General features: G+C 45.2%; 1 protein-coding gene across 1 annotated transcript in view; it reads right to left on the bottom strand.

The window, feature by feature from the left end:
- Positions 1-2096: 2096 nt before the first annotated feature.
- sema3aa (sema domain, immunoglobulin domain (Ig), short basic domain, secreted, (semaphorin) 3Aa) overlaps positions 2097-17355 on the bottom strand; it is a 70505-nt gene continuing 55246 nt past the window's right edge. The window contains exons 12-16 of the mRNA XM_031831409.1: positions 10242-10333; positions 9810-10009; positions 6037-6104; positions 5718-5863; positions 2097-5464 (exon numbers count right to left, since the gene is read on the bottom strand). Of these exons, the coding sequence (XP_031687269.1) occupies positions 4637-5464; positions 5718-5863; positions 6037-6104; positions 9810-10009; positions 10242-10333 (1334 nt within the window). The 3' untranslated portion in view covers positions 2097-4636. The remainder of the gene's footprint in view (positions 5465-5717; positions 5864-6036; positions 6105-9809; positions 10010-10241; positions 10334-17355) is intronic.

Genomic DNA, 17355 nt, shown 5'->3' with positions numbered 1-17355 from the left:
GTCTCCTTTCCGCCATTGGCATCCACCGTATTGCTTTACATTTTCAGATGAGTACAGATGAAGAAGAGACGAGGGCAGGAAGCTACTCCAGACTATTGAGATGCACCCAAAGAGAGCAGTCACTGCAATGTCAATGACAAAATAAACCCTGTGTTTAAACAGCCTTTTTAAAGGGGTACAAATATACTGTAGTGTGTTGTTTTATCATTGGTAGTCACCTATCACACCATTCAAATGTGTGTGCGTGCACGTGCACACGCACACACTCACCACAGCAGGTTGGTGGCACCTTAATTGAGGAGGATGAGTTCGTGGTAATGGCCGGAGCAGAATGAGTGGAATGGTATCAAACACATGGTTTCTATGTGGTTGATGCCATTGCATGAGAGTCGTTCCAGACATTATTATGAGCTGTCCTACACTCAGCATCCTCCACTGTCACACACACACACATACAGCCCTTGTGTTCTCGGGGCAGTACCCATGGTAACGAACCCTGTGAATTCACAACACGTTTGTGACTCTTGGGGCCTGGGAACATAGATTGTGCTACTCTCATCAGTTAAGCTGAGGTTTCCACATGCACACTCTCTCTGTGTGACTGGATGGCTGCAGCGTCTCTCTGTGTGTGTGTGTGTGTGTGTGTGTGTGTGTGTGTGTGTGTGTGTGTGTGTGTGTGTGTGTGTGTGTGTGTGTGTGTGTGTGTGTGTGTGTGTGTGTGTGTGTGTGTGTGTGTGTGTGTGTGTGTGTGTGTGTGTGTGTGTCAGTCAGAGGGTTCAGGGAGTTTGTGCCCACGCAGAGAGTGGCAGAGAACCTTTTAAGGTACCTGCAGGGATTCCGTGGTAGAGCACCATTTTAGGTAACATGCTGTGCCACTGTAGGCTCAATTAGAGTGGAGATGACGACCTCACGAAGGCCTTTAGTGACACTGTGTTAACTGTTAACCATCTGTCTCTACACACCAGTGGAATCTTCAAAACTACAGACATAGAGTGACACACAGTGCAAGACGTTGTGGCTGATGAACATAAACAGCTGATGGTCATTGCATTCCAGTCACATAATTGATATACAGGGAACTTAGACTACTAACTAAAGTGTTCGAACAGGGGTGTCAAAGTCATTCCATTCAGTTTAGTGTCTGTTTTTTTGTTAAGACCTAGACAACCAGGTGGGAGGAGTTCCTTACTAATTAGTGACCTTAATTCATCAGTCAAGTCCAAGGGAGGAGTTAAAACCCGCTGACACTCAGCCCTCCGTGGAATGAGTTGGACACGTGAACTAGAATGACAGCTAAAATGTCATCCCCTGAAAAGCTAGGTAGGAATGGAAGTCCATTGGAACAGAGAATAGTGACCTCTTGTGGCTAATCCAAAACATGAACCTCCAGTTTAATTATTCATGACAAGGGGGTGTTTTCATCCACAAGGAAGGCTGCCTCTTACTTATACAGCATAACATATCAATGACCTTTTTTTGACACATAATTTCTGCCTTTAGTCAATGAAATCTCTCTATGGGAGCCGTGGTCAACCCACTGAAGGATGTGGACAGAGAGCTTGTGATTCTACTTCAGTATTTACTATACTTAGCACTGAGAGCCCACTATGGTTGCGTTTACACAGGCAGCCCAATTCTGATCTATTGCCACTAATTGGTCTTTTAATCAATCAGATTGGCTCTTTAGCCAATCAGATCAGAATTAGGCTGTCTCTGTAAACACAGCCATTGTGATTCAGCACCTTAGAACTGAGTCACATCTTCCTCCACGGTCTGGGTTCAGAAGTCCTCTGGTGAAGGAGTAGGCTTCACTGTCTGTTGGAAAGTCTTTTTAAAACGTTTTTTAAAGAAGATATAATACTGTGTAATTCACCATAATGTCAAAATACATTTTTCATCAGCTCAACCTTTTATCTGTGTGTTTGAGTGTGAAAACTGACTGCTCCCAGTCTCACCTGTGACTAAATGGGATAAAATGGCACTATTTGAAATGACTGTACAACACAAACAAAATACATTTTGTCAACTCAGATTCACATGCATCAGACTGTACCATATATAACTGGACAGAAGTTACAAAAGAACAACAACAAGGCTAGGTTTTACAGGAAATGTTTAATTAGACAACTGAACGCATGCCAGGAAGAACCATGTTACAGCAGAGGTATCTGTTCTCTCCTCGTCCACCCTACACATCGTGAGAGACCGGAAACATACCACAAACCACCAGGAAACCTTGCTATCTGCTGTCCATTATTGCAGTGACACATCAGTCTTGTTGTATACTGAGGGGGAAACACATTGTTGTATGAAAAGTTGAAGGTCTTAATACAAGTTTTGGGGTTGGAGTAACATCACTGGGGTGTATTCATTAGCAGACACCATAGCAAAACGTTTAGCTACAGAAAACGATTTGCGACAAAAATGTGCGTTTGTTATTGGACAAGTTCAGGTTAGTCCCTCCCCGTTTAGGCCTGTTTGCTTCTGTTTGGTTCCTAGTGAATACACCCCTGGTACATGTTGGCATCTTTGTTTGGGCAAAAAGGAAGAATATTCACATCTCTCTTGCACATGTTGCCCACAGGACCTTTACCTCTCACAGGAAACATCTAGAGACAATAGAAAAGATGCACTTAAGTAGCATTCACATGCAGCTTTAACTCAGCGTCCTCAGACTAGGTTTAGATTGGAACCTTTTCCTTACTAATTCTTACATAGGAATTCACAGCTAATGTTTATCAGGTTTTGGGTAGTATTATCTTACATAAAATGAGTATTTGGGATGAACAAATAGGTGGATGGGATTCCAAACTCCAACGAAAACACCTCCTGGGTAGAAAAATGAGCCATTTAGGAAGACCAGAAGAGTCAGAAACGTAGAAGAGGGTTTGAGAAACTTGTGCTTATCCTCCTGAAGGCTCTCAGTCTGGATACTGTAAAACACACAACAACCCCCTGCTCCCACCTTCACCCCGTGGTTCACTTCCCAAACACGCCCCCCGGGAAAAAAAGGGAGTCCTTGACAGAGGAAGTCCGTCCTCATTGGTCCGTTTGTGTTTCTCAATGTGCCACAGTTTTTTTTCTTGATTATTGATGAGCCAAAATACCAGAATATCAAAAATAAATGCAACCCTTTCACAAAACAATGAGAAATAAATAATCAGTGGTGTTCTGGTTGTATATATTTACACACATAAAGAGTCGTTTTGTTGTTGTATGTATATGTACAGAATCAATAGGCAGTCTGTTTTCCAGACTGAGCACGAACATATGACTGGAATTATAAATTCACACACAACTCCAGGAGAAAGCAAAGAAAGAATAATAACTTAAAGGGGCAGGTCAAAAAATTCTACTACATAAATGTTTACCCCTACAGGGATGCAGTGGTTTGTAGGGAGAGAGAGAAGTAAATATCAAATAAAAACACAAAATAGATTTTTCTTTCATAGGACTCCTTTAACATAAAAAAACCTTACATAGCGAGTAACTGGCGAGAAATAGCTTATTCAAATCATGAACATTGATTGACTACGACATGCACAATGCTTTTCAAGCCTTGGGAGGAAGAGAAGCTTGATTTTGCTGCACAGATCACAGGCTAATGTGGATTTTGTCGGTTTATGTTGAATAATTCTGTTATTGAACTATAAACAATATGCAGGGCACCGTTGTGGATTGTTAATCAGCTAACTGTGCCCCATTTAATCTGTTTGACCTATAAGACAGTCAAGCTCTATGTACAAGCCCAAAGTGCTCATTCATGAGAGTCATTGTAATCGAATCAGTTGAATAAATTTGAGCCGACAAACTGTATTGTGGGAAATGCAGTTCACTCTCTGAAAATGACTGTGCTTCTTTTGATGTATTTCGGTTCTAGTTTGCAATCGACTGGACAAATGATTCTTTATCCTTATAGTTCTTCCATTCTCTATATAGTGGACATCCTCTTCCTTCTGCGCATGTCAACAAGGCCAGTAGCTGCAGTAACGGACGTCCCTACTGAACTTAAAAGTCTTAACCCCTTCTGAAATGTCTTCTGAAATGTCCTGTAGGGGCCATTGTCCAAACTTGTCCAGAGGTCTGAATATGTATCATCCTCACTGAAAATGAATGTTTTTTTTAACCCCATCCCAGTCCTATACGGAAGTAGCGTCTGTACAGAAGGGCTATGTGTCCGCCAGATAACTCGGTCCCACTTGCAACACGGACCTGGACTACACAGTTCCTCAAATTGTACCCCCTGGGCCACTATATCCACATGGTTAGCATGTACAGTACGCATACGATTCCAGTTTAGCCTCAGTCTTCAATGTCCTGTTAGTCGCCAGTCTTCTCCAAGTCTTCACAGGGTATTTGCAGTGTGTGTGTGTGTGTGTGTGTGTGTGTGTGTGTGTGTGTGTGTGTGTGTGTGTGTGTGTGTGTGTGTGTGTGTGTGTGTGTGTGTGTGTTTTATGTGTATGTTTTAGAGCATTCCATTTGGACGGTATATTTCTGTCTACATATTATGTGTGAATGAGCATATGACCATGAGTATTGCATTATGTGGGATCCTACATTATATCTTTATGGGATAGCAAGTCTATATTTTAATGTACAATATGTGTGTAAGTGTGTGTGTTGCTGTGTGTGTATCTCAGACACTCCGCGGGGGTCTCTGTTGCTCATGGGTTCTCCTGTTTCGCCCCTTCTTATTCTCCTGCATCCGCCTCCACTTGGCCGTGTGCTGGGGTCCACCTCTGGCCCCACCACCAGGCACCTGGGTTCCCCCCAGGGCGCCTTGGCCCTTCTGGGGGCTCTGGGTGTTGGGTGTGGCCTGAGAGTTCTGGGCATTCTGGTTGTTGTTTTTAGGGGCCTGTGCCTGGGTTAGCGTACCCGCATGGTGTTGCACCTTCTGGGGGTTCGTGCTCCGGGGGCTCCCTTCTTTGTTCTGCTGCTGCTGCACCGTAGGATGCCCGCTCTGCTGCTTCTGGGCATTGGGTGCACCTGCGCCAAGAGGACTACTTTTAGGCTTTAGGCCTGAGCTTGGAGCTCCGCCGTCAGGCCTAGCCAGACTTTGGTCATTGGTGGTGATGGTGGGGGTTTTCAGACGCCGCTGCTTGCGCTCCTTCCGCCACACACGCTCACAGAACTCCTCCACGCTGTTCAGGTCAGGGTGGTCGAGGAGGGAGAGGAAATCCCTGTACCACAGCTTGTGTTTTGTCGAGTGCCCTGCACCAGCAGGCCCACCTGCACCACCAGACCCACTACCTGCGCCACCAGACCCTCCAGCTCCACCCTGAGGCCCACCAGGCAGCAGCTCACCCAGCCTCTGTGTGGGGATGACCTGGAGGGAGAGGCGGAGGAGGGGCTGGATAAAGCCGTGCTCCACAGCATGACAGGTGTAGACGCCTGAGTCGGCCTGGGTGAGGATGCGGATGAGCAGGCCCTGCTCTGTGCGGATCATCCTGTCCTCCGACTTGATCTGGAGAGAGAGATGGAGAGGGAAATGAGGGGGATGGGAGGAAAGGGAGGGGGGAATAGAAAGGGTGGGGTGGATTCAATATCCACTCAATATGGTTACATTTGAGTGCATGGCAATTGATTATTAACAAACTGAAGCAATTTCAGGTAATCATTTGTGAAGGTTTAGTGTGATTGCAAAGTTATTGAAAATGATTGGGACGTTATTGAGAATGATGGTGAATATCTTGCATGCAGAGTGTGTGTGTACCCACCTCATGTTTGCGGTCCTCGTTGGGTCTTTGGAGCTGCCAGTAGATGAGGGCTCTCTGGGACTTGGGACTACACTCCAGGAACATGCTGCTGTTCTCCACTCCGTACACACTCCTGTCCTCCACATGACCCAGCCCGTCCACGTCATCTACACAGACACAAGGATAGGGTTACCAGAGAAACACCACCACAGTGGGGTTTTGTGTGTGTGTGTGTGTGTGTGTGTGTGTGTGTGTGTGTGTGTGTGTGTGTGTGTGTGTGTGTGTGTGTGTGTGTGTGTGTGTGTGTGTAAAATAAAATAAAAATCTAAAGCGTTTGTACCATGATGCTGCAGGTCGGAGCACTGGGAGAGGGGATCTCCATTCCTGATGTCCTGGCGTCTCGTTCTCCTATGAAACAACCAAAGAAACAAACACATGTTAGATTGTGTTCCCAGTGAGTTAATAAAAGTCCCTCACACACAACATATCAACCTGTAGGTGTCGGTCAGGCCCCTCACTGCTCTGTTTCCTCAGAAATATTCCTCTTATTTCCAGTGATTGAGGGCTCTATGTACTGTGACGTTTCTACCACTAGACGGCGATCTTAACCAGTGGCACAGCTGACACATTTGTGCAGTACAACTGAAGAACAGACCAGAACTGATTATTTCACCATCAGTCCTCTGTTAAGTCTGATGCTATTGAGTGGGTGGATAAATTAAAAGAGAGAAAATCACAGGCACATCTAAAAACAACTTTTTGCTTCTATTAAAGGAATGATTCATTGTGATTCATCGTTCAGGGACATGTCATTACTAAACATGAAACACAGATAGCCTGGGCCTTGAAAATCCTGAGTATGTCCTCCACGACTTGAAAGACCCTTTAGTCGATACAGTGTGTGTGTGTGTGTGTGTGTGTGTGTGTGTGTGTGTGTGTGTGTGTGTGTGTGTGTGTGTGTGTGTGTGTGTGTGTGTGTGTGTGTGTGTGTGTGTGTGTGTGTGTGTGTTTTAGAGCATTCCATTGGGATGGTATTTTTCTGTCTACATATTATGTGTGAATGAGCATATGACCATGAGTATTGCATTATGTGGGATCCTACAACATGCTTCCCTGTGCTCCCTATGTGTTCCCTGGTTCATTACCACTAAGATCATAGGCTCTTACGTGTCGTAAAAATCTGAAGGGAGAGAGGGGAGCACAGCCAAAGGTGGAGGTCTCTAGGTCTCGTGTCAGGGTTTCTATAACCATACAGGACATATATATATATATATATATACACACACACACACACACATATAAACAACATGTACACACACCCATTTACCCACCCACACACACACACATAAATAAATACACTTACACATGCATACATCCCCTCCGACGCACACACCCTGCTCCTACCCAACACCCAGACACACACACTCCACCACTCTTCCTACATTTCCTCCCAAGCATTCCTGCCTTTAGCTGTCTGAACACGTGCAGGGCAGTCCGAGTGCCTGCTGAGCCGAGCCCAGGCGTCTGGTTCTCATTTAGCTGGAGAATAAAATATTTGGAGAGTACTGGAGCGCCCCAGCAGCTCTGACCAAGGGTGTACCACCACCCCTCTACCGCCCTCCTTCTGAGGCTGCTATTCAATTCTCTCATACTTCCCTAGTGTAGATGTTGATCTTAGGTCAGTTTTGTGTTTTCGGACCTGATGGTTAGGGTTAGGTTTGAGGGTGGGTACGCTGATCATAGATCTGTATTTAATAGAGAGTTGTGCTGGACAGAGGTGGAGGGCTGGTAGTGGTCAGGCTAATCCTGCTGGATGGAGGAGAAGGTCATTTATGGGTGTGTTTGTTCATAGCTCTCGGCTGGTGGGGTGAAGAAGTCAGACGGCTCATGTTGGCCTATTATTTGGTGTGTGTGTGGCTATGTGGGTGTTTTATAACTCTTGGCTATAGGGTGAAGTGGTTCTAACACTGCTACTGGCCAGGACTGTGTGTGTGCGGGGAAGCATGGTTTTACCACCCCTGAGCTTTGGAATGCACAACAATCACACAAATTGAATGTGTGTACCAGTGTATTTGTGTACGTGTACAAAGGCAAGAACAGTAGGTGAACCCTTTGGAATTACCCGGATCTCTGCATAAATTGGTCATCAAATTTGATCTGATCTTCATCTAAGTCGCAACAATAGACAAAGAAGCATAGACAAGAAGCATCGCCTGATGTGAACCATGCCTCAAACAAAATAGTTTGCTATTCACAAGAAGCATCGCCTGATGTGAACCATGCCTCAAACAAAAGAGTTTGCTATTCACAGGAAGCATTGCCTGATGTGAACCATGCCTCAAACAAAAGAGTTTGCTATTCACAGGAAGCATCGCCTGATGTGAACCATGCCTCAAACAAAAGAGTTTGCTATTCACAGGAAGCATTGCCTGATGTGAACCATGCCTCAAACAAAAGAGTTTGCTATTCACAGGAAGCATCGCCTGATGTGAACCATGCCTCAAACAAAAGAGTTTGCTATTCACAGGAAGCATCGCCTGATGTGAACCATGCCTCAAACAAAAGAGTTTGCTATTCACAGGAAGCATCGCCTGATGTGAACCATGCCTCAAACAAAATAGTTTGCTATTCACAAGAAGCATCGCCTGATGTGAACCATGCCTCAAACAAAAGAGGACCTAAGATTAAGAATTGTTGACTTGCATAAAGCTGGAAAGGGTTTATCTCTAAAAGCCTTAATGTTCATCAGTCCACAGTAAGACACATTGTCTATAAATGGAGAAAGTTCAGCACTGTTGATACTCTCCTGCAAAGATGAGTGCAAGAGCACAGCGCAGAATGCTCAATGAGGTTAAGAAGAATCCTAGAGTGTCAGCTAAAGACTTACAGAAATCTCTGGAACATGTTAACATCTCTTTTGACGAGTCTACGATACGTAAAATACTAAACAAGAATGATGATCATGGGAGGCACCACGGATGAAGCCACTGCTCTCCAAAAAAACAATTTCTGCACGTCTGAAGTTTGCAAAAGTGAACCTGGATGTTCCGCAGCGCAACTGACAAAATATTCTGTGGACAGATGAAACTAAAGTAGAGTTGTTTGGAACGAACACACAACACTTTGTGTGGAGAAAAAAAGGCACAGCACACCAACATCAAAACCTCATCCCAACTGTAAAGTATGGTGGAGGGAGCATCATGGTTAGGGGCTGCTTTGCTGCCTCAGGGCCTGGACAGCTTGCTATCATCAATGGAAAAATGAATTCCCAAGATTATCAAGACATTTAGCAGGAGAATGTTAGGCTATCTGTCTGCCAATTGAAATTCAACAGAAGTTGGGTGACGCAACAGGACAACGGACCAAAACACAGAAGTAAATCAACAACAGAATGGCCTCAACAGAAGAAAATACACCTTCTGGAGTGGCCCAGTCAGAGTCCTGACTTCAACCCGATTGAGATGCTGTGGCATGACCTCAAGAGAGCAGGTCACACCAGACATCCCAAGGATATTGCTTAACTGAAACAGTTCTGTAAAGAGGAATGATCCAAAATGTCTCCTGTTGTGCAGGTCTGATCCGCAACTGAGTTTGGTTGAGGTTGTTGCTGCCAAAGGAGGGCCAACCAGTTATTAAATCCAAGAGTTCACATATTTTTTCACCTTGCACTGTGAATGTTTACACCATGTGTTCAATAAAGACATGAAAACATATAATTGTTTGTGTGTTATTAGTTAAAACAGACTGTGATTGTCAATTGTTGTGACGTAGATGAAGATCAGATCAAATGTTATGACCAATTCATGCAGAAATCCAGGTATTTCCAAAGGGTTTACATACTTTTTCTTGACACTGTATGTGATATGTGGGCATGTGCACACATGTCCCTAAATGCTTGTATGTGGATTCTGTGTATATATGTGGATGCATAGGAACTTTTCTGTCTGTTTGTCTTTCTGTGTGTGTGTGTGTGTGTGTGTGTGTGTGTGTGTATTCATACTTTATGTTTACAAACCAGCATCCTACTACTTCAGACCCTCATTTTGCTTTTCTGCATTCATACTTGTCTGTGTGTGCATCTACGAGAATGTCTGTGTGTGTGTGTGTTCTTACCGCTTGGCGGTAGGGAAGTAACGGGAGCACTCTGTTCCATCCCAGGCACAGTAGGGGTCACGGGCCAGACAGCACTCAGCGCAAGCCTTCCCGTACACCTCACAGCGGTGCAAAGGCATCTGGGAAACGCCTAGCGCCGAGCCCAGGTACAGCTGTTGCTGTTTGGTGGAAAGCTCCATTGCTGTGATGGGGGTGGGCTCCTGCAGAAAGACACAGTTAGAGAAGATATAACACTCTGATTCATTTAGACACCCCCCTCATAACTCCCTATGGAATTTCCCCACTCCTCCCTTTTATTTCAGAGCTAGACATTGATCATGTACCCTTCACTTCCCAACAAAATGACTGGTGTTCTATTACACTCCCTTGACTATTTTCCATGTAAATGCAATCAATTATAACCATAACCAGTTTCCCAGTGTGTGAACGTACCCTGAACACGGTCATCTCCTCCAGGACCACCTCTTCCAGGTCATGCCAGCTCTCTCTTGGGATGGTAACCACCTTCAGGACCGTGCCCAGGTCTACAACAGGAAACATACATCAGTATTCAGTTATCTCTCTGACTCTAACCACCTACAGGACCGTGCCCAGGTCTACAACAGGAAACATAGATCAGTATTCAGTTATCTATCTGACTCTAACCACCTACAGGACCGTGCCCAGGTCTATAACAGGAAACATACATCAGTATTCAGTTATCTCTCTGACTCTAACCACCTACAGGACCGTGCCCAGGTCCTCTACAACAGGAAACATACATCAGTATTCAGTTATCTCTCTGACTCTAACCACCTACAGGACCGTGCCCAGGTCTACAACAGGAAACATACATCAGTATTCAGTTATCTCTCTGACTCTAACCACCTACAGGACCGTGCCCAGGTCTATAACAGGAAACATACATCAGTATTCAGTTATCTCTCTGACTCTAACCACCTACAGGACCGTGCCCAGGTCTACAACAGGAAACATACATCAATATTCAGTTATCTCTCTGACTCTAACCACCTACAGGACCGTGCCCAGGTCTACAACAGGAAACATACATCAGTATTCAGTTAATCTCTCTGACTCTAACCACCTACAGGACCGTGCCCAGGTTGACAACAGGAAACATACATCAGTATTCAGTTCTCTCTGACTCTAACCACCTACAGGACCGTGCCCAGGTCTACAACAGGAAACATACATCAGTATTCAGTTATCTCTCTGACTCTAACCACCTACAGGACCGTGCCCAGGTCGACAACAGGAAACATACATCAGTATTCCGTTATCTCTCTGACTCTAACCACCTACAGGACCGTGCCCAGGTCTATAACAGGAAACATACATCAGTATTCAGTTATCTATCTGACTCTAACCACCTACAGGACCGTGCCCAGGTCTACAACAGGAAACATACATCAGTATTCAGTTATCTCTCTGACTCTAACCACCTACAGGACCGTGCCCAGGTCCTCTACAACAGGAAACATACATCAGTATTCAGTTATCTCTCTGACTCTAACCACCTACAGGACCGTGCCCAGGTCTACAACAGGAAACATACATCAGTATTCAGTTATCTCTCTGACTCTAACCACCTACAGGACCGTGCCCAGGTCTATAACAGGAAACATACATCAGTATTCAGTTATCTCTCTGACTCTAACCACCTACAGGACCGTGCCCAGGTCTACAACAGGAAACATACATCAGTATTCAGTTATCTCTCTGACTCTAACCACCTACAGGACCGTGCCCAGGTCGACAACAGGAAACATACATCAGTATTCCGTTATCTCTCTGACTCTAACCACCTACAGGACCGTGCCCAGGTCTATAACAGGAAACATACATCAGTATTCAGTTATCTATCTGACTCTAACCACCTACAGGACCGTGCCCAGGTCTACAACAGGAAACATACATCAGTATTCAGTTATCTCTCTGACTCTAACCACCTACAGGACCGTGCCCAGGTCTACAACAGGAAACATACATCAGTATTCAGTTATCTATCTGACTCTAACCACCTACAGGACCGTGCCCAGGTCTATAACAGGAAACATACATCAGTATTCAGTTATCTCTCTGACTCTAACCACCTACAGGACCGTGCCCAGGTCCTCTACAACAGGAAACATACATCAGTATTCAGTTATCTCTCTGACTCTAACCACCTACAGGACCGTGCCCAGGTCTACAACAGGAAACATACATCAGTATTCAGTTATCTCTCTGACTCTAACCACCTACAGGACCGTGCCCAGGTCTATAACAGGAAACATACATCAGTATTCAGTTATCTCTCTGACTCTAACCACCTACAGGACCGTGCCCAGGTCTAAAACAGGAAACATACATCAGTATTCAGTTATCTCTCTGACTCTAACCACCTACAGGACCGTGCCCAGGTCTACAACAGGAAACATACATCAGTATTCAGTTATCTCTCTGACTCTAACCACCTACAGGACCGTGCCCAGGTTGACAACAGGAAACATACATCAGTATTCAGTTCTCTCTGACTCTAACCACCTACAGGACCGTGCCCAGGTCTACAACAGGAAACATACATCAGTATTCATTTATCTCTCTGACTCTAACCACCTACAGGACCGTGCCCAGGTCTACAACAGGAAACATACATCAGTATTCAGTTATCTATCTGACTCTAACCACCTACAGGACCGTGCCCAGGTCCTCTACAACAGGAAACATACATCAGTATTCAGTTATCTCTCTGACTCTAACCACCTACAGGACCGTGCCCAGGTCTACAACAGGAAACATACATCAGTATTCAGTTATCTCTCTGACTCTAACCACCTACAGGACCGTGCCCAGGTCCTCTACAACAGGAAACATACATCAGTATTCAGTTATCTCTCTGACTCTAACCACCTACAGGACCGTGCCCAGGTCTACAACAGGAAACATACATCAGTATTCAGTTATCTCTCTGACTCTAACCACCTACAGGACCGTGCCCAGGTCTATAACAGGAAACATACATCAGTATTCAGTTATCTATCTGACTCTAACCACCTACAGGACCGTGCCCAGGTCTACAACAGGAAACATACATCAGTATTCAGTTATCTCTCTGACTCTAACCACCTACAGGACCGTGCCCAGGTCTACAACAGGAAACATACATCAGTATTCAGTTATCTCTCTGACTCTAACCACCTACAGGACCGTGCCCAGGTCTATAACAGGAAACATACATCAGTATTCAGTTATCTCTCTGACTCTAACCACCTACAGGACCGTGCCCAGGTCTACAACAGGAAACATACATCAGTATTCAGTTATCTCTCTGACTCTAACCACCTTCAGGACCGTGCCCAGGTCTACAACAGGAAACATACATCAGTATTCAGTTATCTCTCTGACTCTAACCACCTACAGGACCGTGCCCAGGTCCTCTACAACAGGAAACATACATCAGTATTCAGTTATCTCTCTGACTCTAACCACCTACAGGACCGTGCCCAGGTCTACAACAGGAAACATATATCAGTATTCAGTTATCTCTCTGACTCTAACCACCTACAGGACCGTGCCCAGGTCCTCTACAACAGGAAACATACATCAGTATTCAGTTATCTCTCTGACTCTAACCACCTACAGGACCGTGCCCAGGTTGACAACAGGAAACATACATCAGTATTCAGTTCTCTCTGACTCTAACCACCTACAGGACCGTGCCCAGGTCTACAACAGGAAACATACATCAGTATTCATTTATCTCTCTGACTCTAACCACCTACAGGACCGTGCCCAGGTCTACAACAGGAAACATACATCAGTATTCAGTTATCTCTCTGACTCTAACCACCTACAGGACCGTGCCCAGGTCTACAACAGGAAACATACATCAGTATTCAGTTATCTATCTGACTCTAACCACCTACAGGACCGTGCCCAGGTCTATAACAGGAAACATACATCAGTATTCAGTTATCTCTCTGACTCTAACCACCTACAGGACCGTGCCCAGGTCCTCTACAACAGGAAACATACATCAGTATTCAGTTATCTCTCTGACTCTAACCACCTACAGGACCGTGCCCAGGTCTACAACAGGAAACATACATCAGTATTCAGTTATCTCTCTGACTCTAACCACCTACAGGACCGTGCCCAGGTCTATAACAGGAAACATACATCAGTATTCAGTTATCTCTCTGACTCTAACCACCTACAGGACCGTGCCCAGGTCTAAAACAGGAAACATACATCAGTATTCAGTTATCTCTCTGACTCTAACCACCTACAGGACCGTGCCCAGGTCTACAACAGGAAACATACATCAGTATTCAGTTATCTCTCTGACTCTAACCACCTACAGGACCGTGCCCAGGTTGACAACAGGAAACATACATCAGTATTCAGTTCTCTCTGACTCTAACCACCTACAGGACCGTGCCCAGGTCTACAACAGGAAACATACATCAGTATTCATTTATCTCTCTGACTCTAACCACCTACAGGACCGTGCCCAGGTCTACAACAGGAAACATACATCAGTATTCAGTTATCTCTCTGACTCTAACCACCTACAGGACCGTGCCCAGGTCTACAACAGGAAACATACATCAGTATTCAGTTATCTATCTGACTCTAACCACCTACAGGACCGTGCCCAGGTCTATAACAGGAAACATACATCAGTATTCAGTTATCTCTCTGACTCTAACCACCTACAGGACCGTGCCCAGGTCCTCTACAACAGGAAACATACATCAGTATTCAGTTATCTCTCTGACTCTAACCACCTACAGGACCGTGCCCAGGTCTACAACAGGAAACATACATCAGTATTCAGTTATCTCTCTGACTCTAACCACCTACAGGACCGTGCCCAGGTCCTCTACAACAGGAAACATACATCAGTATTCAGTTATCTCTCTGACTCTAACCACCTACAGGACCGTGCCCAGGTCTACAACAGGAAACATACATCAGTATTCAGTTATCTCTCTGACTCTAACCACCTACAGGACCGTGCCCAGGTCTATAACAGGAAACATACATCAGTATTCAGTTATCTATCTGACTCTAACCACCTACAGGACCGTGCCCAGGTCTACAACAGGAAACATACATCAGTATTCAGTTATCTCTCTGACTCTAACCACCTACAGGACCGTGCCCAGGTCTACAACAGGAAACATACATCAGTATTCAGTTATCTCTCTGACTCTAACCACCTACAGGACCGTGCCCAGGTCTATAACAGGAAACATACATCAGTATTCAGTTATCTCTCTGACTCTAACCACCTACAGGACCGTGCCCAGGTCTACAACAGGAAACATACATCAGTATTCAGTTATCTCTCTGACTCTAACCACCTTCAGGACCGTGCCCAGGTCTACAACAGGAAACATACATCAGTATTCAGTTATCTCTCTGACTCTAACCACCTACAGGACCGTGCCCAGGTCCTCTACAACAGGAAACATACATCAGTATTCAGTTATCTCTCTGACTCTAACCACCTACAGGACCGTGCCCAGGTCTACAACAGGAAACATATATCAGTATTCAGTTATCTCTCTGACTCTAACCACCTACAGGACCGTGCCCAGGTCCTCTACAACAGGAAACATACATCAGTATTCAGTTATCTCTCTGACTCTAACCACCTACAGGACCGTGCCCAGGTCTACAACAGGAAACATACATCAGTATTCAGTTATCTCTCTGACTCTAACCACCTACAGGACCGTGCCCAGGTCCTCTACAACAGGAAACATACATCAGTATTCAGTTATCTCTCTGACTCTAACCACCTACAGGACCGTGCCCAGGTCTACAACAGGAAACATACATCAGTATTCAGTTATCTCTCTGACTCTAACCACCTACAGGACCGTGCCCAGGTCTATAACAGGAAACATACATCAGTATTCAGTTATCTATCTGACTCTAACCACCTACAGGACCGTGCCCAGGTCTACAACAGGAAACATACATCAGTATTCAGTTATCTCTCTGACTCTAACCACCTACAGGACCGTGCCCAGGTCTACAACAGGAAACATACATGAGTATTCAGTTATCTCTCTGACTCTAGCCACCTTCAGGACCATGCCCAGGTCTACAACAGGAAACATACATCAGTATTCAGTTATCTCTCTGACTCTAACCACCTACAGGACCGTGCCCAGGTCCTCTACAACAGGAAACATACATCAGTATTCAGTTATCTCTCTGACTCTAACCACCTACAGGACCGTGCCCAGGTCTACAACAGGAAACATACATCAGTATTCAGTTATCTCTCTGACTCTAACCACCTACAGGACCGTGCCCAGGTCCTCTACAACAGGAAACATACATCAGTATTCAGTTATCTCTCTGACTCTAACCACCTACAGGACCGTGCCCAGGTCTACAACAGGAAACATATATCAGTATTCAGTTATCTCTCTGACTCTAACCACCTACAGGACCGTGCCCAGGTCCTCTACAACAGGAAACATACATCAGTATTCAGTTATCTCTCTGACTCTAACCACCTACAGGACCGTGCCCAGGTTGACAACAGGAAACATACATCAGTATTCAGTTCTCTCTGACTCTAACCACCTACAGGACCGTGCCCAGGTCTACAACAGGAAACATACATCAGTATTCATTTATCTCTCTGACTCTAACCACCTACAGGACCGTGCCCAGGTCTACAACAGGAAACATACATCAGTATTCAGTTATCTCTCTGACTCTAACCACCTACAGGACCGTGCCCAGGTCTACAACAGGAAACATACATCAGTATTCAGTTATCTATCTGACTCTAACCACCTACAGGACCGTGCCCAGGTCTATAACAGGAAACATACATCAGTATTCAGTTATCTCTCTGACTCTAACCACCTACAGGACCGTGCCCAGGTCCTCTACAACAGGAAACATACATCAGTATTCAGTTATCTCTCTGACTCTAACCACCTACAGGACCGTGCCCAGGTCTACAACAGGAAACATACATCAGTATTCAGTTATCTCTCTGACTCTAACCACCTACAGGACCGTGCCCAGGTCTATAACAGGAAACATACATCAGTATTCAGTTATCTCTCTGACTCTAACCACCTACAGGACCGTGCCCAGGTCTAAAACAGGAAACATACATCAGTATTCAGTTATCTCTCTGACTCTAACCACCTACAGGACCGTGCCCAGGTCTACAACAGGAAACATACATCAGTATTCAGTTATCTCTCTGACTCTAACCACCTACAGGACCGTGCCCAGGTTGACAACAGGAAACATACATCAGTATTCAGTTCTCTCTGACTCTAACCACCTACAGGACCGTGCCCAGGTCTACAACAGGAAACATACATCAGTATTCATTTATCTCTCTGACTCTAACCACCTACAGGACCGTGCCCAGGTCTACAACAGGAAACATACATCAGTATTCAGTTATCTCTCTGACTCTAACCACCTACAGGACCGTGCCCAGGTCTACAACAGGAAACATACATCAGTATTCAGTTATCTATCTGACTCTAACCACCTACAGGACCGTGCCCAG

This window comes from Oncorhynchus kisutch, linkage group LG9 (assembly GCF_002021735.2).
Source record: "Oncorhynchus kisutch isolate 150728-3 linkage group LG9, Okis_V2, whole genome shotgun sequence".
Taxonomy (NCBI): Eukaryota; Metazoa; Chordata; class Actinopteri; order Salmoniformes; family Salmonidae; genus Oncorhynchus; species Oncorhynchus kisutch.
Note: the sequence above shows the minus strand (reverse complement) of the source record. Positions and strands in the feature narration are given on the sequence as shown.